The 23,348-nt window shown below is 38.8% G+C and overlaps 1 protein-coding gene across 1 annotated transcript; it reads left to right on the top strand.

The window, feature by feature from the left end:
- Positions 1-127: 127 nt before the first annotated feature.
- LOC135939009 (probable G-protein coupled receptor CG31760) lies at positions 128-23,104 on the top strand. Its single transcript, XM_065483120.1, has 14 exons — positions 128-285; positions 10,285-10,419; positions 12,095-12,275; positions 13,071-13,419; positions 14,777-15,021; positions 15,806-15,938; positions 15,997-16,150; positions 16,215-16,324; positions 16,383-16,597; positions 17,044-17,182; positions 17,270-17,375; positions 17,655-17,798; positions 18,402-20,779; positions 22,469-23,104. The coding sequence occupies exons 2-13, from the start codon at positions 10,339-10,341 to the stop codon at positions 18,612-18,614; spliced, it is 2,070 nt and encodes a 689-aa protein (XP_065339192.1). The 5' UTR covers positions 128-285; positions 10,285-10,338; the 3' UTR covers positions 18,615-20,779; positions 22,469-23,104.
- Positions 23,105-23,348: the final 244 nt, after the last annotated feature.

Genomic DNA, 23,348 nt, shown 5'->3' with positions numbered 1-23,348 from the left:
TAAGCAGAAAGCTCGTTCTCTGGCCGCTGGCAGCAGCTCTTCACTGGCAGACGGCTTTGATGGCTCCACCAATCAGAGTGCAAGTTCCAGCCGAACGAGGAGCGGGCAGGACAGAGAGAGAAAGAAGGAAAGCAAAAGCGAAGCAGGCGGGTGCAAGCGAGAGAGAGCAGAGATGTATCGGCGAGCTATCCTCCGCGCGCCCACACGCTCTGGACCGGATTATTACTACGGAATGTAAAGAGCGCAAAAACCTTCTATGACCTTGACAACTATGTCCGTGATTGGGTAAGTTATTGCATATTTTTTTCGCACAAATGCGCATCGATCTGGAGAGCGCTCCAACAATCCGGGGGTCGCCGCGGCCGCCTTTAATTTCGGGCTACCGCGCGCACAAAGGAGGCTAATAAGGATTGATTTTGCTCATAGCGCGTACTTGCATAATGTATTGATTAATTATAGGCTCGAATGAAATTGCAGACGCCGCTTTTATATTTGATCGAGTTATTGGCTGTTTTGCGAGCGGTGCTGCTGGTGCGTGCACTACACACAGACTTGTAGAATTATCGTCATCGAATGTCACTTAAATAATAATGAGCACCATAAAGGGAAAATACTGCACTAATTGCATACAATCGGCGCAGCATGAAATGCCTGTGGAGATAATCCTTTTAATTAGGAACATCTGCGCTGAATTGACGGCCGCACGCACTTATTAAACCGACTATAATTATTCCTCTCGCGTGCGTCAAAGAACTTTTTTCGCGGTCCTCTTGTGGGATCCGATTTATGTGATGCTTTGAATAGTCATCTGCAAAGCCTATCAGCATGTGATTTTAATTATGTTTTTCGCAGCTAATATAATCTGTGTTATTCTATCATGTAGATGTAGATTAAAATTTAATGCAATATAATTACCGTTTTGGGAATGGGAACATTACGCATATAATGCAAAAAATCGTAAAGGTAGAAAATAATTTAAGTTTTCTTCTGCTTTCAAATTTTTGTTAGTAATAATTATTCAACACCTCACTTTTGTCACATCTATTTTAATTTTCAGAATTCATCAATTTAAAGCTTGAATGAAACCACAAATTTGTGACGTCACGCATTCCAACCAAACCGCAGATTTTCCAACATTCACGAGCTTATTTTTAGTGGAAAACGGATGTGCCGAAGAGGCAAATAAATTGCATCACCGGCTGCCTTGAACCTGCGTTAAACAAAAGGCTGCAGTGTGTTTGTTGCTTGCCATTCAGTTAACCTGTTGACTCGTTGTCAGAGTTAAACAGATGTTGGCTTCTGCTGAAGCGATTTTGAGTAATAATAGAACCCTATATCTCACTTTTAAGTGAGTGTTCCCGGCCTACGCACAGCACAGCACAGCACAGCAGTTTTTTGTTTAAAATTTAGAAACACTTAAAACTATACTCCTGTGAAACTTGTTTACACATTCGTTCAACCATCTTCTTCAGAATGATCCTTTTATGTAAAACTCTTCGTTTAACTTTCTACTAAAACTGAATCTCAGAGGGTATCTTTATTGCTGAAATGACGTAGAACCTATTTATTCAGCGCTTAATTATTTGAATTCTATGCTTCAGAGCTCGTAGTGAAGCAAAAACAGTGTGCCATGTTGTAGTAAAACAGATCGAACTATAGTCCATTAGGACGAGTAGCTTTCATTGGACATTAGTCTGCGTCACATAATAAACACACAAACAGGTAGAGGGAAGAAGAAGTGTAATTGGAGGCGGCCGGGGCAGTTGGGGCCACACAATGTCGCTAACAAACGCAGCACCTGGGTGAATCGAGAGGCGGCAGCCGGCTGAATCATTAAAATAAAAAGCACGAACGGGCAACATGAGACAGAGCGAGAGAGGCTGCCCGCTCGCAACCTGCCTGAAAGAGCCCTATCGATCTGCAACCGTTCGCTTTATTCCCAGCCACTTCGTCCAAGCCCAACACTCGCATCTTCCGTGCCGAAATGGGCAGCTATGCTATGCCCTAAACTAGGAACGGTTAAAAATCTAAAAAATGTCGGTCGCTCACACAAACTCGCTTTTTTGATGCACTGAAATGCAAGCGATCGTGTTAAAATTTTAAACTTCTTTTTTTTTGTAAATATTTCATATTATTTTAAATTTTGAGAAGAAATCAAGATTAAAAAATCATGTTTCTAGGTTGGGGATATTCACTTTTTACCATTGTATAAGCGTTATTTAATGGGGAGGATAAGAATGTTTTTGCAATTATTGATTTTCAACTTGATAATTTTCTGTTAATAATGGGGCCATAATTATGTTTGATAAATGTCTGCAACGCTTATGCACGACAAGAAAACAGACGGTTGATTTGAATTAATAGTAGAGCCGACTGCTCGTGAGTTGTGAGTCAAATATTTTCCATACGCATACACTCCTTTGTTTGAGTCAAAACGTATTTCACGCGACTCCACTTTGGGATTGTTATACGCATTGAACTGAAATGCATTACTATAACTCAAACATTTCGCAACCCTTTGGAGCCTGTGGAGAAATGAAAATTAGACAATTTATGTTCCATAATATAATACGCGATATTTTGAGGTTATGCAACACACGCATCTCGCAGTACGTGCTGGTTGCATACGCGCTTCTACGCCAGGCAGCTGATTGATCAAGTTACGCAAGTCACCCTCGTTGCCGGATTACTGGGTGCTGCTCCGGTAGTATGCTGGCCAGTCAATGCCTCTAAATAATGGTTCATTTTGTGAGTCACGCTATTGGAAAAATGAATTGCATATTACATTTTTTTCCTAAAAACCCCTCTACAATGTCAAAAATGGGTTGTGTACGCTATAAGGTACATTTCTCCAATTGACCAGTTGCATAAACCCTTAGTTATTGAAGCCGCCAACAGATGGCGCAACCACAGACTTTCTTAGAAATTTTGTTTTAAGCGGTTTTAAGGCATTTCCGCTGCGATTTCAGACTCAATCTAGCTATTTTGCTTTTTTTAAATTAATTTGCTAATTTTTGACGTGATGAAAGCCAAAATCGGCTCAGCCATTCGCCGTAGAAACGTTTGTAAAGATTTTTTTATTTGAAAAAATAGTTTTTCACGATTCTACGGCGATTGGCTGAACCGATTTTGGTTTTCAGCACGTCAAAAATTAGCAAATTAATTGAAGAATGCACAGTAGCTAGATTGAGTCTGAAATCGCAGCGGAAGTGCCTTAAAATCGAAAGTCTACGGTGGCGCCATCTGTTGGCGGCTTCGAACACTTAGGGTTTATGCAACTGGTGAATTAACGTATTTACTTATAATTTCATTTCTTATTATTTTTTTACCATCAAATTTCGTTTTAAAATTTAATGTACAATTTTACCTCTGACCTCTTATTGTCTGATTCCAAAAATAATGCTATTGTTTGAATAATATGAATGGGAATTTTCATGCTTTTTGCTTCATTTAATTAGTGGGAAAGCTGCAATTTATTCCGTGAAACTAATAAAATCGCAGGAAATAAATATGGAAAGCGCAAAACTCTTGTACTATTTCTAAAGTTCAGGAATTTATTTTGCGAAATATTGAACTGATTTGATGAAGTTGTCAAAAGACACGATATATTATTCAAGAAAATGACAACTAGGGGAAAATTAGCAGAGAGCTCTTCCTAGAAAATACTAGAAAACGTTTTATATGAAAATAATGAGACTATTTTGATAAAAAAAAACGTATAGTTTAAATATGCGAACTTATTCTTACGGAACAATCTCACTGTTTGCCATTTTAAAATCTGTTTGGAATTCAGGTTTTTTGTGGTACCTTGAGGGCTACCCACATTAAATATTGGCCCGCCCGAGGAAGTCCTTTGCCAGCCATCCCATTTTCTTTCTCCAGGACCGACTCTTATTTTGCATGAAGGCGTCGTTGGCGATGAAATTTTGACGCCGCCAGCCGTAACTCATTTTAGCGTGCAGATTGCGAAACGGCGGTGATGATCGCTCCGGTGGGGATTTGCAAGTGCAGCCGGGGGAATTAAAGACGACAGTGGCACAGCGACAGGGCTTTAAACGCAGCGCTGGCCAAACTTTGCAAAAACCATGGCCGAGCTGTGACGATTGATTAGGGATCAATCAAAAGCGGATACAAAAAAAGTGCCCCTGCCGCCGGGAAATATCCTGCCACCATTTATGATTGATTAACACTGCTGTGCAATCGTAAACCCGGGGATCACGACCAATTATTTATTTTGTTATGGTCGTAAAATTGTATCGTAGAAAATGGAGTCAAAATTAGTGTTTTACGATGCGTTAAAATGTGATTATTAGGTGATTCTGGTTCCTTACGAACGCTGTCCTTTACTGTACACAAGCCCGTTACCCTTAACAAGTTTCTCAGCCTGCGTCTTTTGATATTGATTTTGCGTCCTGCAGTTTCCTCGAGTTCCTCTGCTCAATGAAGCAAATAAAAAGTCATGCTGATTACTTTTACGACTTCAAACGCACTAGTCTACGCAGATCTTGGCATCCAATCAGCAAATTAATCAAAGATGAAGTTTACATAGACTACTTCAGAAATCCCGCTGTGAGCTAGAATTCCGCGACAAGGTTGGATAAATATAGTGAATTGCCTCACATCTGCTCTCGAAAAAGAAGGAAAATAAGACATAAAAAATTTAACAGATGAATATAAAATCAAAAACAGTAAATAGTATTTTCGTTTGTGAATTAAATAATTTTAGGTTTACTTCTTACAAAAATAAAATTATTTGTATGCAAGATGGGTTCGTGAATTGCAGCTTAAATACGCCGACGATGAATAAACATCAGCGCATGATTTACTCAGCTTTGAAACTTTTCAAAACAAATCTTTAAGAACTATTAGAGATCAAAAGCGCGCTTGAACACAAATAACATCCACAGGGGCTGCGCGAAGTAGTTGGAAAGAAATCAAGACGGGGGATAAATGCGGCCAGCGACCCATTGGTTTAAACGGCCTTTGAGAGTGGCCACGAGAGCAGCCAGTTTAGTTGTTGCTTATTAATGAAGAATGGGGCTCGGCGAAGCACCCTTGTTTCACCTGTTGCAGCTACCTACCTCACCATAAACGTACATAACTCGCCTGCAGTCACGGCCGTTTTAATCTCGCAACCATAACTTTTCGGCGCACAATTAAGCCGTTGACAGCTAAAGCGATGGCAATAAAAAAGATCAAGCAATTATATCTCACCACCGTACAACAATGAAACGGGAACAAATCGCAACTGGCCTTTGATCTACCAGAGAATTATAAGTTTTTCTTTCCACTTTGCTCCCCTTCAATGAAAATGCTGGCACGATTCGCGGCTGAAAAGGGAATGTGAGAGAGCAGGTCTTCTACGCGGGCTCCTTTTTAACAACTTCATCAGCGCTTTACTAGCTACATAAAGCTTTTGCCTCTATCGGTCAAAGGAACTTTGGTAATTAATGAAAGGCTTTTACGAGCCCCTAACTGCGAAGGTAGACGTTTTTAGCAGCCTACAATATCATGGTCCTAAATTTGAACCTTCAGTCGAATCGTTAACAAGTATTTTGCGCTTAACCTAAAGCAGACAAGCATTAAGACATATTTTATCATGGACCTGTTTAATTCCAAAAAAAAAAGAAATATTTTAGAATTTTAGTTTTTGATCTAATTAACGTACAAGTTGACGGAATAAAACTGCATTTTCTTGGAGCTCAAACGAGGCAGTTTTTATGTTAGTTTTTTATGATTGAGGCAACTCTTCCTTAGAAAAAAAATCATAGTTGATAATCCTCAAGCACTTTGAGAACCCCTAAACTATAATTATGGAGGATTCTGGTAAACAGAGCAAATTTGAAAATATACTAAAAGCAACTCATGCACTTAGTTTAGATTTTCATATTGCTTATTCTCTAGTGCAGAGAAAAATGTTGAAAATTAATCCTTTTAGGCTGTTATTAATACCTAATTTTGAACTTTTTCCAAACAAATTTCACTATAACTACTGATTTCCAAAATTTAGCGTCACACGTCATTTGTATTTTTATAAAAAAAATCACTCTAGATGTGGCGAGTGTAATAAACTCTTTTACAAGTGATGCAATTTGTTCCGGTTAGAACGCGACACAAGGCTTAATTTCCTGTGTAATTATGCGCATTCCATATTTCGCAGCCGTACGACCGCATGCCCGCGATGAGAGGTATAAGAATCGATCGGAAAGGCTCCGCTTTGGGCTCCCGCCACCGCCGCAAGGCAGCCGAGAGACGAACACAATTTCGCAGCTGTATTGATTTCACATCGCCCCTCCTGTCGCCTAAATAAACAAATGCTCATAAACACACACACACAAGTGTCAACTCGTCCTCATGCGCCAACATCATCACTTGCTCATTAAAAAAGCATCAGGCGACAGAGATAAAGCGCCGAGCAAAATGAAAACTTAAGGGGCTCTTCCGCGAGCGGGGACCTTTGAATCGCCTCTGCTCCTTTCGTCGCTAAATAATTCAGCCAAGAGTAGCACGTTTTGATCTGTTGTTTTAATCTGTGCACACAGACAGGAGGTACAAAAGATAAAGAGAGAGGAACCTCTCCGCACTTGATGAGCTAGCTCCGTCTGCACCTTAAACATTTCCTTTTCTGGCTCTGTCTTCTGTCTCCACTGAAAATTAGATGGCTACTGTCTCTCCCAATAATGAATTTTGCTCATTATGTTGGAGCAAAAATCGTAAAAAAAATAATTTAAATGAAGCATCTCATATTTCGCTTGACCCTGGTAAAAATTATTTTGATCCTGATTTTGTTTCATGTATCATTCCAAATTGAGCAGTTACGGTATTTGAATACAATATTATATTTTCTAATTGATATGGTTTAATGACGAGCAAGAACTTTTGAAACGAAGAAATCAATATTAATTTGGATGCTTTCATATGTTGCATCAATACTATTCAAGGGAGTTAATTGGAATTGGGAAGGACAGGAAATTATCAAGTTGGAAACTGTAATTTGTTAGTTTCTCTAATTGCCATTTCTTGTCTTGTTTACTTTTGTTAAACTACCATTCCTCAAACGGAAAGATAAATTTCAAATTCATGTTTTTTGCTCTCACAATTAGTTAGAATATTGATTCACAAGCGGGTTATAAATTGAAAATAGAGTTATTTTCTGACTCAAAACGAATAACAACGAAACTGCCTTTGTTGATTAGTGCTCATTGTTTTTGTTTTTCCTATCCAGTGACCTTCAAACCAGCAGAACTATTTTTGCCACAGAACGTTCGAGTCTAGCGCGCAATTTTTCTCATCAACAGCAGCGTCAGTGCCAAGTGGAGTGAAAACGTGCGCACATGTATATATGCGGTCAAAGGAGGGAGAGCGTGATTAGCGGGTGTGCTGGAAAAACTCGATCCGCCGCCAATAAAACGAGTGATCACTGACCTAGTGCGCCTTTCAGCACGCAACCAAACGGGTGGATGGATGAACCCGCCAGCAGCGCACACAAAAAGGTCCCTTTCAGAGAGCGGGGCAGCCCTTCGAAATAAAGCACTCTCCTTTTGCAACACGTCCGTTTTGTTACAGGCTTCGAATTCGGCTATTTAATCACATTAGAGAGGCGCAGAACGCGGTGTTGGCCTAACAAACGGATCAAAAGCATTGGACGAGTCGTGTTTCGAAGGTGAAGCTCTAATTAAATTGTTGTTACGTTTTTTTCTCCAAATACGATGATCGTTTTGCGATATGTGCTTAACACTCTACTATTGGAAAATATCCTCCATCAAGGAGAGAAGTTTATTGATCTCACTTAGTTTAAACGCACAGGTGTCAGATTCAACAAAATAATGCAGGCAGTCTTAATTTGCGTTTAAGGGAAAGGGAACTTTTTGATATGTATGTCTTGTGAACACATCCTCAATTTGGTCAAATACAATCGCAAAGTGGAAAAAAGTCCAAAGCGCAATTTTAGTTTTTCGTTGTCTAAATTATTAATATCCAAAAATTAAACTAATATTGAATATTTAAATTCTTTGAAAAAATAGCTGCCAAGACTAGGCAGCAACGCGATGCCCCATTATACCATCTCAAATTATCACTAACACATAATGATTATTTTCAAAGGAAGAAAAGGTCATTAAGAAAATTTTAAAGAATTGGGGTGTGACTATAATTTGAAAATGCCCAAATAATAGCAAAAAGGGGAAATGGAAAAGAAGATCTGTCACAAGGCTAAAATAAAAATTATGAACTGTAAGTCGACTGTGCTATGACTGTCAAAATTGATTATTTTTGCGATCGGTTGCTTCATTCTTAAAGCAAATATTTTCCATACTTTTCTATAATTTTCCAATTCATGTTAAAAATAAAGTAGACTTAGATAACTTTCCAAGAAAAATATTTCTTTTAAAATATTCGTATTCTTGACAGAACGATGTTTATCGCCACTTTATTTTATTAATCAATTTTCACAAAAAATTGCGGCAGTCTAATTATGACCTGCAGTCCAGCACAGCCTGCATGGAAATTAGTATGCTCCGGATGAGCCGGGAACGCAATCAAGCCGAACATTGTTTCGCGTTGCACCCTCAGATTTCCCTTGAAATTTGCAAAAGGCGGCGCGGAAAATCGAGCGCGAGCGCAACAGCTGCGGCGGGTACAGTTCAGTGACGTTTGACCCTATTTGACAGACTCGGCACTGCAGGGCGAAATGCATGCACGCCTCCCGACGCTTCATTGTGTTGATGAGAAATTCCAGCAGTGCTGATTAATTCTGGCCTCTTCACTCCAACGAGCTTTTTCATTAAGTATCAGAGGGATTCCCTCTCCCCCATACGCCCCACTCTGCACCTCCGCGCCCCAAGGGAAGTAAAATATGTCTGGGCTTTTTTTGCGAACTCGCCGGCAGCCAGACAATCAGGTTTGGGAAGTGCGGAATAGTCACAAGTCAAATTTAAATGGATTCATATTATCACAACGTCAGTTTTATGCTAGGTGGAATGGCACATAATAATTGTAGAAATTATCTGTACTTGGACCGTAACAGAAGTTATGCATATATGTTCATTTTTGTGCCTTTGTGAGTCCATTTCTCCTCACAAAATACGTTTTACACAAAATATGGCGTGGGGCCTCAATAAATATTGTTCAGCTACTTCCTCTATGAAAATTGATAAGAAATCGGCAACAATACCAAAAACATAGTGTTGTTTTTCACAGCCCCTCTGCTAGAGCATGTTTATTGAGAGAAGAGAGCTGATAATTAAAAGACGTGAAGCAAGAGCACCGTTCTTTATTTTCATTAAATAGTCAAGACGTCACGCGCGAGCTTCTTACAAAAGAAACCTTTTGCTCTAAGGTAACATTTCACAGCCTTTTCTTACGAGTTACGACGTTCATTGTTTGCAAAAATGAAAAAAAACGAAGACGAAATGACACAAAGGATTTTTTAATTTTTAAACATCGTAGGAGGATAAATTAACATTCATTTGTGATTATCTGTTTAGCAAAACGTAGAGAATTTCAAATTATACCGATCTTATAATAAATTAAAATTAGAGATCTAATTCTTTGACCTTAACATATTTCATTTCAAACAGTTCCAACACTTTTTTTAATTTATTTGGTAACATACAAGATAAGGGGAAACACATCAAAATCAAAGCCATGAATGGTGCGCCGCAAGTTTATCTAATTAGAAGGCAAGTCTGATTGCTTCGTCAAAACCTCAGGAAGTGGGTATAAATACTTTCGCTGGTCTCACTGTGACCAACTTTTTTATCTCGTTTCCGTCAGTTTAGTAAATAAATGCCATTTCAGAACGGCGTTTTTAAGATTAAGGCGTCAACATCGTACTGACATTACAGTTGAATTTAGCATTCAACGATGCGCAGTTTTATTGAGCGAGTTTTAGAAACAGAAAGACGCGCAGGTTGCATATCCATAATCATCCAGGCGTTAACAAATGTTAGGAGACTGAGTAACATGCTATAACGGAATGGACCGAATTTTTGTGTATTTCAAGCCACCATTTTATTGATGAATTGAACTCAGCAGCACTTTTTAGTGTGATATTAGCGCATCATATTTGGGAAATAGTTTGATTATTACCGTTACTAGCAATTTACTCATTTCCTGGACATTTCAAAACGTCAATATTTTTTATCTTATAATATTGCTGCTGGTTGCAACAGGCTTTAATTAAAGGGAGGCCGTATATTATTTTTATATATGATCATCAAATTACATTCCCTTTAGCAGGGTTTTACGAGCAGACTGAATGAAGTTTGGCGTCGTGTGTTGCAGGTCGAGACGAGGAAAAAGCAGCGCCGAGGCCCAATTTTATGTTCAGCTACTGTGATGGCGGGGTGGAGAGCGGCCGTCGCTCTTTGGCTGCTGCTGCTTTTTGCCGGCGTCTCTTCAGCCTCGCAAGAGGCCACGGTAAGGCTTTATGACATTGCAAGATTTTCCATTTTCGACCGAGCAAAGCAAAGCAAACGCCGCGCGTGGATGTATCGTCGCACCCTCTCGTAAAACGCGGCGCTCGGCAAACATTTCGGGCGCACCGTGCCGTATCGCGAGCGCGCGCGGGACTCCAATTCACTTTTTTCACGCTCGACGGCCTTAAACAAACGGACCGACGGACTGTGCACAAATGGCAGGGATAAGCTGACGTCAAGGGAAACCGGAGACCGCGCCACGAAATGTGAAACAATACATATTTTGGACCGGCTCGCCGGAAAAGTAAGGAGACCGTCATGTTTCAATTTGATGGCTAGCGTTACCCGAATAACTCTCGAGTGCCGGAGTTCAACTTCGCGAGCATCACCAGTGTCGGTTGGGTAATCTTCAATGACATTTTTGCTCGCTTGAGTGCTATTCAAAACTTCCAAATTTATTCATAACTATTAAACAATCCAGAAAATTTTTATTCCTCTTTTATCAAGGTATACTACTATGAAAATTGGAAAATTGTTCCCATAAATAAATTTTATAATAATGTATTTTTCCTTCAAAAACATAAAATCATTATAATTTTTCGCTTATAATATTGCTGTTTCTTTGGAAAGCTCCTTGCCTGCGGTCCATGTTTACCTTCAAATCACTTACATATATTCTGCAATAATTTTTAGAAGCTTGATTGTGAGAAATTGTAATAATCGAATTCTAGACGTGTTTACCCGATACAACCAAGTTGAGTTAGTGTTGTATGTTGACGCGTCGGAGATGAATGATCCCGTTAGGCGAGTACGTTTGCACCAAAGTCTGTCAGATAAGGATTCATTACCCAAAACAGTATTCAGGCATTGAAAGATAAATTAAAAATATTTTGGTTCATTTCAGCAAATTCGTGTTATAATATTTTATGGATTTTATAATATCTCACACTGATTTTCTTGTATGTGAATGTCTTACCTTGTTAATGCAAGTAAATAAAAAATTATTTTTTATTTTTCTAAATTTTTTTGATAAATTTAATTTGCCTGAAAATTAACTATATTGGAAATATGTAATACTGAAATATGCAAAACATGCGGTTAATGATATGTGAAGAGTTATAATGGAGACAGTGACGTATGAAAATTGGCGAGGAGCTCTTTTTACCGGCGGGCACATATTCACTAGATTTGCATGTCATGAATATATTGATTCTCATTTAATTATCAACCAAGTTATGGATTCATTTGCATTTTTTTGTGTAAAACACCACATGATAAAGTGATGAGCAAAGAAAAAAGAATGACTAAACAACAGCATCGACGATGGGATTAGAAAGAAAAAAGTAACCTCGTAAACTATTATGGTTACTTCTACTGCAAATTCCAATATTTTGATGAATAAATCCACCCTCTCATATTTAACATCTGCATTGATTTTCTCCTCTCGTCATTTGTGTACTCTCCTGTCAAATCCTATTTTCCGGCGGCTTCCCGATGACTTGACGTTTCTGCTACATGCAAAAAAGCGGAGGATTACATTTTTGTCGTCGGCAAGCAGATAAAATATTCACGAGCCGTAGAGGGAAAGTTGAATTATGACATCACTTTGGGAACGTCAGGCGCCGTTAAAACTGAACAAACTGATTTTGGTTGCTCGTCCCATCAATCCTTTTCAGGCCGCCTTGACATTGATCCACGACATCGCGACGCAAAACACGGGCGCCTTGTGCTCCGAGCAGCGCTTCCAACTGCTGCCCCTGGCCGTGGCAAACGCATCCCTGCGGTTTGACGCCACCAGGCAGAAGGTCGATCTGATCGCCACGCTCCTCCAGGATGTTGGACTTATTAATAGATCAAGTAAAATATATTTCATGATTCATATAAATATTTTAGTAACTTTTTATTTGAAGATTAGTCGCCTGCTGTTTAATTATGTTTGAAAATATATTATTTTTTATCCTGGGCCAGCAATTCAAATAAAATCACAATTATTTTAATTTTATTGAATTGGTTTTTCCATTTTAAACATAAATTGCACTTATTAAATATTTGCGAATAATTCCTACTTTGTTGAAATATTTCGAAAGGAAGATGGAAGATTATTTTGGAAAAGTTTTAAGGAAAATTTGGAAAGGAGGGGAAAGAAGAACACTTTCATACGACAAGGATGTGAAGTTAATGAGGAGTTGCCCTGCTGAAGCATAATAAAAGATGAATTTGTAAATAAAATCAGGAAAATTCAATAGGCAAAGTTACGTGGGCCTTGCTGCATAGTTAAGAGAATTCGCTTTCAACAGGACAAGCTCATCGCCAGTCTGTCAAATTTTATGCCTCCTTATTTTAGGAAGTTATACAAACTGTCTTAGAAAATTTCTTTTTAAAATCTTCCTATTTAAATATTTGAAGAAAAAAAAAATGCAAAATGATGACAAAAAATGCGATGTTGTGTAACCAAACAATTTGACTTAACAAAGATAAAACAAAATTAATTATGATTTCCAGCTTATATTCCAATATACTGAAAATAAACCATGATACCAAATATCCTCATAAGAGTCTAATTCGATTGAAAAAGGAGGGGAGGAAATCAAGTTTAAAAGACATTTTTGCAATCCTTTTTAGCTCATCAAGTCCAAAAATAATTTTTTTCAGCCTTGCTGGAAGCGATGGTGCGCAACCTGCTGTCGCAAGGCAGCATGTCCACGCTGTCTGCTCGCATCATTGTGCTCAACATGACGTCCAACTCGGTCATGCTGTCGAAAGCACAGTCGCGGAATATAGAGCTGAAGCAGCAGCCAACGGAGGACTCACGTTTCTGGCCAACGCAAATTCCCTGGATGCCCAGGATGACCGAGTCGGAGCCGATGCAGGCACCGCGCTTCATGCCGCCTGTTGCAACCCTGAGCAAGCACCAGGGCCGCTGGACGGTTCCCTATTACTCGTGCGGCGCCCAACGCTGGCTCATGTCCTACACGGCCGTCGTCAGGTCCAAGACCGTCAAGTGAGTGACATAGTCTAGATCGTTTGAGACGTGCTAAATTTATTATTATAAGAAATTTTTAAGATGGGTTAGTAAAAAGACATATTATTTTGGTTTCGCGTTGGATGTAAATAAAATGGAATTTAAAATGCAGGTTTCTTATAGTCTATTAATGTTATCATCACATGTATTTATTAAACACGTGTGTACAACGAAGTAAATATTACAATTTGTCAGTTTATTTAGCTGGGCACTTTCCAGCTAGTGTCAGACTCATCTTGTTTTTCCACAAATAAGAAAATGGTAAAAGTCTATACTCTCATCACAGAGTTTACACACTCAAGTAGGTTTCGCTATGAAATTCTGTTTTCTTTACATAGCAAAAAGTGGAAGCCGTGACAGGCATGGCGTGTTATCGTGTGTCTATTCGCATAACACGCGTCTTTCCACCTCTGGTTGACCATCGAAAAACCCCGGCTCAATCCGGAAAATCTTGAACCACTGGTTTTGAATAAATTTACTGAAATTATCAGTGTGAGGCAGAGAAAATCTAGCAGTCAAATCATCAATAAAGAAGCTAGCGTCTGCCAGTTTATAGGCGAGTCTTGATTTCATATATTTGGACAAGCCGAGTGCTCTCTTTACAAATCTCGACTTTACAGACTCTTAGTTTTGCAAAATCACTTAATGTCAAGTACGGCCAGAAAACCTGGACGCCATAGCTCGCAATAGGCGCAATCGCAAGGTCAAAGAGCTTTAAGGCCGTCTTGATAGAAGACTTTGAGAGGGAGGTCAGTTTCGCCGTGGCAAATATTGCGGCTCTAGCCTTTTTCGAAACATGTTTTGCAAAAGAGCGGCCAGAAGACTGAAACGTTACCCCCAAATAATTGAACTCAGAGACAAACTCAATTTCCTCATCATTCACCACAAAGGAGTCAGATTTCCTCAGCCTCCCACGCCCCTCCTTCCTTAACTTGACGATTTTGCAGTTTTGAAAATTTAATTCTAGTTTCCTCTCCGCTAAATAATCAGAACAAGCGTGAAGCGCTTGATATCCTCCAAATTATTTGAGATCAGAGCCATATCATCTGCAAAGAGAATGAGTTTAACATTTGATTCCATTTCCAACAATGAATTAATGTCTGCTATAGAGAAAATAAACAGAAATGGAGAGATAATCCTTTTCATTTAAACTGTAGTGCTAGAACCTGGATCTAATGATCTATTACTAATGAGTCTAATTAGTTTTCTCTTTTTTCCATGAATCTGAAACAAAAGACAATTAAATCATTTACGCAAATAATTTATTTTATATTTCCTCACTATTAAAATTAATTCACGAATTGAGTTAATCTAACCGTGAATTTTCTGTTGGCAGTGCTCGCGGCTTGATCAGCATCGACGTTGACTTGTCTAACCTGGATGTCAACCAGTGCGAGCCGAACGCAACTGCAGAGCTGCTGACGCCGTTTCAGGGCACGCACAAGTGCCATCGACCAACGAGCACGTGCGAAGCCATCTCAGGGCGCGGCTGGGTCAGGGGTGCGTACAGGTGTCATTGTCTTCCGGGATATTATTCGAGAAAGCCACTCCAACCCATATTCAACGGCACCCTTGTTGAACGTAAGAAATAATTATTGCTTTTATGGATAAACAGCATGATAATATATATCCTCTGATTGTTTATTGAATAATGTTACTGTCTGTGTAACGTTGAGCACAATTTTTAACATGGTATTATATTAGTTTCAAAATTAAGTTTATTATGGGCTGACTGATATTAGGTTCTTGAGAGAAAGTTTCTCTCGAGGTTGTTTGCATTCTTGAGAGGTAAATGAATAGTAAGACTTCATCATCGTTGATTTCAGAGCTATTTAATTAAACTCGACCAGTTTCGGTGAATCCAATCCGCCCTATTTCATGAGTATGCCACAGCCAGCTCCACAAGACCGAAATAGTCGAGTTTAATTAAGTAACTCTGAAGTAATCAACAAGGACGAAGTCTTGTTATTGATGTACCTCTCAAGAAAATTATAGGCGTTGTTAATTGAGCTTTCCAAACCTGAACATATTGTGTTTTATCAATTATGGTTGTGTCAATATTCAAAGGAACTGTAACATGTCAAACCTTTTGCAGTGGAATAAAGTAATCGGAAGCTTGCAACTTGCCACACAAGAAAGCTTGCCTAATTTGTTTTCATGTAACAGACGTTTATTATTTTATGGTAGATAAAATAATCTCTTTTTATATTTGTTATACAATATTATACTGTGTTTTTATTTCAACATAAAATGTTTACGGATATCATAAAATTGGCACCGTATTTTTAATCCTAGATTGTATTGGTGCTTTCTTTTACAAACATTTTGTCATTCTAACACGCAGCATGTTCCCGTTGTATTGCAGAAGCGTGGGAGGAGCTGGAAGAAAACAGGAGCAACAACTATAGACATTTTTACCAGTGTCAAAGGTGCGCTCCAGGCTGCAGTACGTGCTCGGGTCCTGAGCTCTGTCTCGCAGAGTACAACTGGCCATTCAGGTACTTCAACCCTGGATAAAGTGCTGGCGTCGATAACTAATCTTAAGACAATTTCCAGGATCGCCCTCCTGACAATTAGCTGTGCTTGCGTTGTGTCAACTCTTCTCCTCATCTGCTACGTGACACAACACAGGAAACTGAAGGTGTTCAAAGTGGCCAGCCCTATCTTTCTCTCTATCACCCTTTTGGGCTGTGCCATCATGTACTTAGAGGTACTATCGATTTTTCTTCCGTCCTTTTTTCAATTTTTAACAAACCATGATTTGCCTGTTGCAGATGGCTGCAATATTTCCCGTGCTGGACGTGTACTCGTGCATAGCGACTAAGTGGACGCGCCACCTGGGCTTCTGCGTCACTTACACTGCTCTTTTAATGAAAACCTGGAGGTGAGACACGCGCCAAATACGACCTCAGGGGGTAAACACGCTCGATTTGTTCCCACAGGGTGTCCCTCACCTACAGGGTCAAGTCTGCCCACAAAGTGAAGTTGACCGACAAGCAGTTGCTGCAGTGGATGTTCCCCATTCTTCTGGTCATGCTCATCTACCTGGGCACTTGGACCCTGAGCGCCGCTCCGATTGGAGAAGACATCTATGACCACTCTGGTCTCCGTTTCAAACAGTGCACATACAACTGGTGGGACCACAGCCTTGCTATAGGTAATTTTTCCATAATGATAGGATTTACTTTCTCGTTTTTATTAGTTATTTAAAATTTTCGGTTGGTTCTTGAAATAAATGTCTCCAATAAAAGCAACATCAACAATTATAAGTTGCCAAATTGTATTCTGCTGAAATTCGTGAATTTCTTTCATAAAACTTCTCCCATAATATTAAATCTCTATCACTAAATAAATAATCAACGTTTGGCTTCATTTTTATTCATATGATTTGGACTATTTTTAGTGTTTTAAAATATCGTTTTAGATGAAAAAATCCAGGAAAATTATTTAATTTAAAGAAAAGTTCAAAATGTCATATGTTACTCAATTTAGAAAATGAAAACAGATCTTTCGTAATTTTGTTAAATACTTAGTTGATATATAGCACCTTTCAAGTTGCGCATCCACTGAAAATGATCCCGTGTCTCTTTTTTTATTTTTTAGGCGAAGTTTTGTTCCTGGCGTGGGGCATCCGTGTATGCTACAATGTGCGCAACGCTGAGTCTCTGTTCAACGAGGCGCGTCTCATCACCTACGCCATATACAACATAGCCGCCGTCAACATTGCCATGGTCGCCTTTCAGTGAGTAAACTAATAGTGTACAATTTCGTTTCAGCAGCTTTCTCCATTTACACACGCCACTCTTTTTCCCTTCCTTTTTTGTTTCAGTCTGCTCATATTTCCAAGAGCTGGACCAGACATCAAGTATCTTCTTGGCTTTGTCCGAACGCAGCTTGGCACAACCACCACCGTCGCGCTTGTTTTTGGGCCAAAGGTATGAGATCCTTATAGTTTTTCATACGATATTGTTTATTGAAAGAAAAGGAGGGAATATTCCGAAATCCAAGTTTTTATTTTCGCTTGTTTCGTTACTAACTGTATCCCATTTACAACTCAGCTTAAAAAGTGGAAAGACAATTCTGTTGTTAAATATTCAACAGCTAAACCGTTTGTATTTGGACAACATGAAAACACTTGTTATCTGTAATAAAAAAACTCACATACTTTTCTCTTTTTGCCTTGTGATAGAGGGTTGTGTGTTGAAACGTTTCAGATATTTCGAGTGTTACGGGGCCAAGGAGACCAGTACGACAGTCGAGCTCGTGCCAGAGGAGTGACGGCGTCGTTCTCTCTAAATGGCATTGGTTTGGTCCCAGAGGAGCCACCAGACTTGTATCAAGAAAATGAAGAGTTGAAGGTACTGAATAAATTAAAGAATTTCTCGGATCTGTGCTTCATTTTATTCTAACATAGTAATGAGAGTAATAGCTGGTGAATATTTTTGTTGTTATAAGAAAATACAGCTTGCATTGATTAGTTCATTTTATTTTTTACTACTTTAAAACATTATCAAGAAAAAAACAGACTTTTAGTGTTTATTTTTTAACAAAAAATGGCAATGCTTAATTAATTTTTCCCGATGCCACAATGTCACGGGTCAGAGGACAAAATTGGCATGGAGTCGAGCAAACTCAACAAAATTTACACCAGATATAAGCTTGGAAATAAACTCAGGATTCTGGAATACTGAGTGCTTAAAAGTTGTCTTATGATGTTTACACTACTGTGAAAATATCAGAGTGGTTTTAATTTTAGGTTTCCGAGAAATATCTCTTTAAGACAAAAAAATAACGATTTTTTACTTTTAACGAGTTTTGCAAATATTGTCAACTCAAATAAATTCTAACCATCAGAATTTAAAAAACTACCCACCGTTAGACTCGTCTCGACCTCGCCTACTACCCACTGGTAGACTCGTCCCGAACTCTCCTGACGTGCGTTTTTTTATTATTTTTTGCAGGAGGAAGTGCAAAAGCTTGCGGCGCAGATCGAGTTCATGCGAATCGTGCACATGGAGATCAACAACCGGCACCTCAAGCCGAAGCCAGGTGGCTACTTCAGTGGGGGCGGCAACAAGGGAGGCGGCGGCGCCCACCGCTCAGCCGAACCAAGTGACGTGTCGACCTCTGGCCAGGCGACTGACGGCGGAGGTGGCGGCGCGGAAAGACTCTGACTAGTCATCAATAGTGAGGAGGTTTGGCTGTGAGTCATTATCAAACACGATGGCGTACAACTGCTGCTGGTATACAACATTTGGATCGAACGCCCATCTTTAGGAAGTCTGTTTCTGCTTCAATTTCCATTCTTAGAGCTTCTAGGCTTCCAGGCTGGTTCACACTTAAGTTTTATTTCCCTCTTGGTAGGATCTCTGTTTGGTTCACTCTCTTTATTAGAGAATGGATGGTGCGCTGGTTTCAATCTATCATACTGTGACTGTCCTCACTATCTGTTACTGTATGGTATTTGCCAGGGGGATTTTTTCTGGTTGAATTAAAAAATAGACTTAAAGAGGGGCACTGGTTGTAACCAATATTGGTACGCCCAATATAAGGTGTTTTTAGAGTGTCCGTTGAGTGCACAAAATGTGTGAAAATTGTTCACCAGTAAATACGGGTAAAAATTGGAAGACCCTCTGCTTTTACCATTGGTTAGAGGAATGTTGAGCTGTTTTCTTAAACGGTAGTCTCTCTGCAAGTTCTTGGCACTAAATGATATTAAATTAAACCTATCAGAGGTCTCAATCAGCTGTGAAATTTTCCTTTTCGATTGCAGTGGTCGGGCATTTAAACTGGTAGGTGGAGTTTTTAAAAGTGCCAAATTTTTTGTGCCGCGCGCACTTAACAATTATTCACAAATTTAAACCAGTAGCTTGCGTGGTTGGCTCACCATACTATGCTATCTGATATTCAACAACTGGCTGGCTAAGACCTCTTATTACTACAAAAGTGTCCAGAACGGTCAGCGCACCAGAGAGAAAATGTTAATATTATTATTTTTTGTGATGGGGCCTGGAAGCGTCGCAGATTTTTCTAAATTTGGTCTAGCTAGTATATTTCAGTGCAAGCTCCACTCTGCTGGATGGCTTGGTATAATGTGTTGCGGTCAAATCTTTTCACTATTGAGTCTCGACTTGTTTCACCTCTGCTCTTCACGAGCTGAGTTCTAATATTTAAAGGTGTGCTTACCGTGTTGTTGGTCGATGTGTCACTGTCTCGTAGGTTTTGGCTTTAGGACGGCTGGAGCCTTACAGAAAAGTGTCTTTTTGTCTTTTAGAAGTTTATCAGTCGCGAACCAAGTGCATTTAATTGTTCCGCCTCTTTGATTAGTTGATACATACTATATATACGTTTGTGATATTACTGCCATTGCTAGATTTAAAACTATGACTGCCTTTGTTTATTTTTTTTTTTTGTTTTAATATAATTTTTACTGGTGAACCATCTAGAACATAAATTGGGAATTTTGGTCAGATTGTGTGCGAAAGTTGTTATTTAACAGGTGAATTCTGGGAGAAGTTTTGAACTGCTTTTTAGTTGAGCGAAAAAGTCCAGTAATATTTATACACTAATTTCAGCGAATGTTTTTAGCACACAAAAGGCTGTTCAAACAAGATAAATAGTAGTTATAGAGCACATCGACTGACTAAAATAACCAATATACATTTTTTTCGTCGTGTTTAGTTGAACTGTTTTTTGCGAAGCAGTAGCGTTTAATTAAGTTAAGTCACATTTTAAAATATGAACGTTGGCAAATTATTTCAAAAACAAAACTCCACGACTTAAAATTAGCATGCGCGTCCTGTCGGTATGCCAACTTGATCTTTTAGGCTGAACTGCAAACCTTTTAAGCATCCTTCCCTTAATTAAGAGATTTAAAAATATCTGGTACAAACTACTCTCGATCGTTTAGAGCATAAACTACATACATATTTAGAGTATGGCGCCATGTTAACTTTTGACTCAAAGAAGCAAGAAAATATCCAGCGATGTGTTCTTCTGTTGAAAAGACCAAGAGTATACTTATTTATGTAAAATAAATTAACTGTAAGCAACCTCCTGAAAATGATCTCACGTCGCGCGCATCAAGAAAAGACAGTTTTCTGTACGTTTTATGTTTCAATCATAAATATGTGGTTGTTGTTACTGTTGTATGACTGTAAGAAGAGCAAAATGTAGTCTAAACCTGTTGGATATATCTAAACGGTGTACGGCGATTGATGTTAACATGTTAATTGTTCGATTTTCCGCACATCAGAGTGCATCTATTGAAATTTGTTGCGCGTACTACTCCTTATTGAGTTCGCCATAAAAATATTAAATGGAAAATACAAATCCACAGGTGACGATTTTCGCGATAGGATTAAGGGTAATTGTCAATTTTTTCCGACTTTATTTGCCCATCCTGAATTTTACATATGTTGTTAGGGATGTTTCATAGTGTGTAACCTGAAATTTTGAGCAAAAAATTCGGGGGCTTTTGTTGGGAAATCGCAATTTTTGAAAATTGAAAACTTCAGATAGTAAATCCGAAATATCAAGTTATCTTCGGTCCAGATTGGAATTTCGATGTGGTTTTTTTTCACCTCCAGGCGTAACTTTTTGAGTAGAACATGTTTGCCATTGATCAAAAATTTGTAGGTCAAAGGTCAAGGTCACAAATTCGCATGCCAAATGTTTGGTTAAAAATATCGCAAAATACGCCCCCTCGGATTTTTTTCATGAAAACGTAAAAAATGTAGCCCTGAATGCGTAGAATCGAATGGTCAAGAGAAATCGATGGGCACTCTCATAGATCGGGAGATATATTGAATTTAATGAGTCGTGTCGAGCGTCCGGCACGACGACAACATCATCCGGCGATTTTACTTTCGTAATTTACGTCGCAATTTGATCTGTAACCCCACATGTTATGCATATCATTACCTAGAAAAATAAACGAGCTTTCCAGTGGGGGGCTTAAAATTTTTCTTGGTCTCAAACTTTTCAAGTAATAGCGGCGCGCGAAAAGAAAATATAAAATTTTCAAAAATTGGCATTTTTGCAAATCTCAAAACTCGGGTTCTAATCATCAGAATTGCAAAAACTACCCACCGTTGGACTCGTCTCGACCTACCCTAACCAGCTAAAAGGTTTAGGGGTGCTTTTACCCCCTACCCCTAAGGTGCTACACTTTTTTTACTTTTTATGAGGGCGTTTAAGTATATAAACTTAGGGGTAGGGGGTAAAAGCACCCCTAAACCTTTTAGCTGGTTAGGGTAGGTCGAGACGAGTCCAACGGTGGGTAGTTTTTGCAATTCTGATGATTAGAACCCGAGTTTTGAGATTTGCAAAAATGCCAATTTTTGAAAATTTTATATTTTCTTTTCGCGCGCCGCTATTACTTGAAAAGTTTGAGACCAAGAAAAATTTTAAGCCCCCCACTGGAAAGCTCGTTTATTTTTCTAGGTAATGATATGCATAACATGTGGGGTTACAGATCAAATTGCGACGTAAATTACGAAAGTAAAATCGCCGGATGATGTTGTCGTCGTGCCGGACGCTCGACACGACTCATTAAATTCAATATATCTCCCGATCTATGAGAGTGCCCATCGATTTCTCTTGACCATTCGATTCTACGCATTCAGGGCTACATTTTTTACGTTTTCATGAAAAAAATCCGAGGGGGCGTATTTTGCGATATTTTTAACCAAACATTTGGCATGCGAATTTGTGACCTTGACCTTTGACCTACAAATTTTTGATCAATGGCAAACATGTTCTACTCAAAAAGTTACGCCTGGAGGTGAAAAAAACCACATCGAAATTCCAATCTGGACCGAAGATAACTTGATATTTCGGATTTACTCTCTGAAGTTTTCAATTTTCAAAAATTGCGATTTCCCAACAAAAGCCCCCGAATTTTTTGCTCAAAATTTCAGGTTACACACTATGAAACATCCCTAACAACATATGTAAAATTCAGGATGGGCAAATAAAGTCGGAAAAAATTGACAATTACCCTTAATCCTATCGCGAAAATCGTCAGGTAGAAATTAAGTGTGTACGATACAATTTTTTTTTCGAGTAAACAATACCAGCATGGGAAGAGGAGGAAATCGACAATATATAATATCCATAATATCAATTACAAGCGTTGCAACCAAAGGTCAGATAGTAGATAAAACGGTTTTAGGGAGAGGGCATGTTTCGAAGATGTCAATTGCGAGAGACACTTTAGCGGAAATTTCTGGAAATGCTTGCGCTGCGCACTCACAATAAATCAGTGAGGCTGAATGTCTTCCTCTGCTGTCCAGGTTAAGAGATAGTCCTATGAAAGTTGAAGTTTGTTCGCGATCACAAAAGGTTTTCATAAATGGGGATTTTAAAAAGAAAACATTCGAAACCGACTGAACAGACACGTTTGGCCTTTTGAACATAATTATTACGAAGCATTTATGTAAAACTGCGTTTCATTTATAGAAAGAAGATCTGATAATTTTTATGCGTCTGGCACGTATTTTTTAACCTTTTTAAGACCCAAAGCAACAACTAACTGCAATAAGGCAGACGATTTGTTCGACGCACTGTTGGCAAAATTACAAATAATAACATGACATGTGTTGTTAACAAGATAGTGTGAGTAGCCTCTAAAGTGCAATAAAAATTGCTGTATTGTCACAAATTTACTTGTGTTTGAATCATTAAAAAATCCCCAAAATAAAAATTTAAGAAATCAAACATAATTTTCATAATTTTTAATATTCATTATTTAGATTATTTATTATTATAATTATCCTAACTCGAGGCCATCGTTCCTTTATTGTTCAAATTTAACTAATTTTTCGTGTTCTCAGTAAACACGGGGTCTTTTGTTGGAACCGGTTGGAATAAATTTTTTCCTGAATGAGTAGCCGCGCAAATGATCA

Source organism: Cloeon dipterum, chromosome 3, assembly GCF_949628265.1.
Source record: "Cloeon dipterum chromosome 3, ieCloDipt1.1, whole genome shotgun sequence".
Taxonomy (NCBI): domain Eukaryota; kingdom Metazoa; phylum Arthropoda; class Insecta; order Ephemeroptera; family Baetidae; genus Cloeon; species Cloeon dipterum.
This window is presented reverse-complemented; position numbering and strand designations above follow the sequence as displayed.

Excerpts from the sequence above, each read along its gene's own strand:
- LOC135939009 (XM_065483120.1), top strand. The coding sequence starts at position 10,339 with ATGGCGGGGTGGAGAGCGGCCGTCGCTCTTTGGCTGCTGCTGCTTTTT. Across the intron at positions 16,151-16,214 it reads GTGCCATCATGTACTTAGAG|ATGGCTGCAATATTTCCCGT; the intron begins GTACTATCGATT and ends TGCCTGTTGCAG. Across the intron at positions 17,376-17,654 it reads CGCTTGTTTTTGGGCCAAAG|ATATTTCGAGTGTTACGGGG; the intron begins GTATGAGATCCT and ends GAAACGTTTCAG.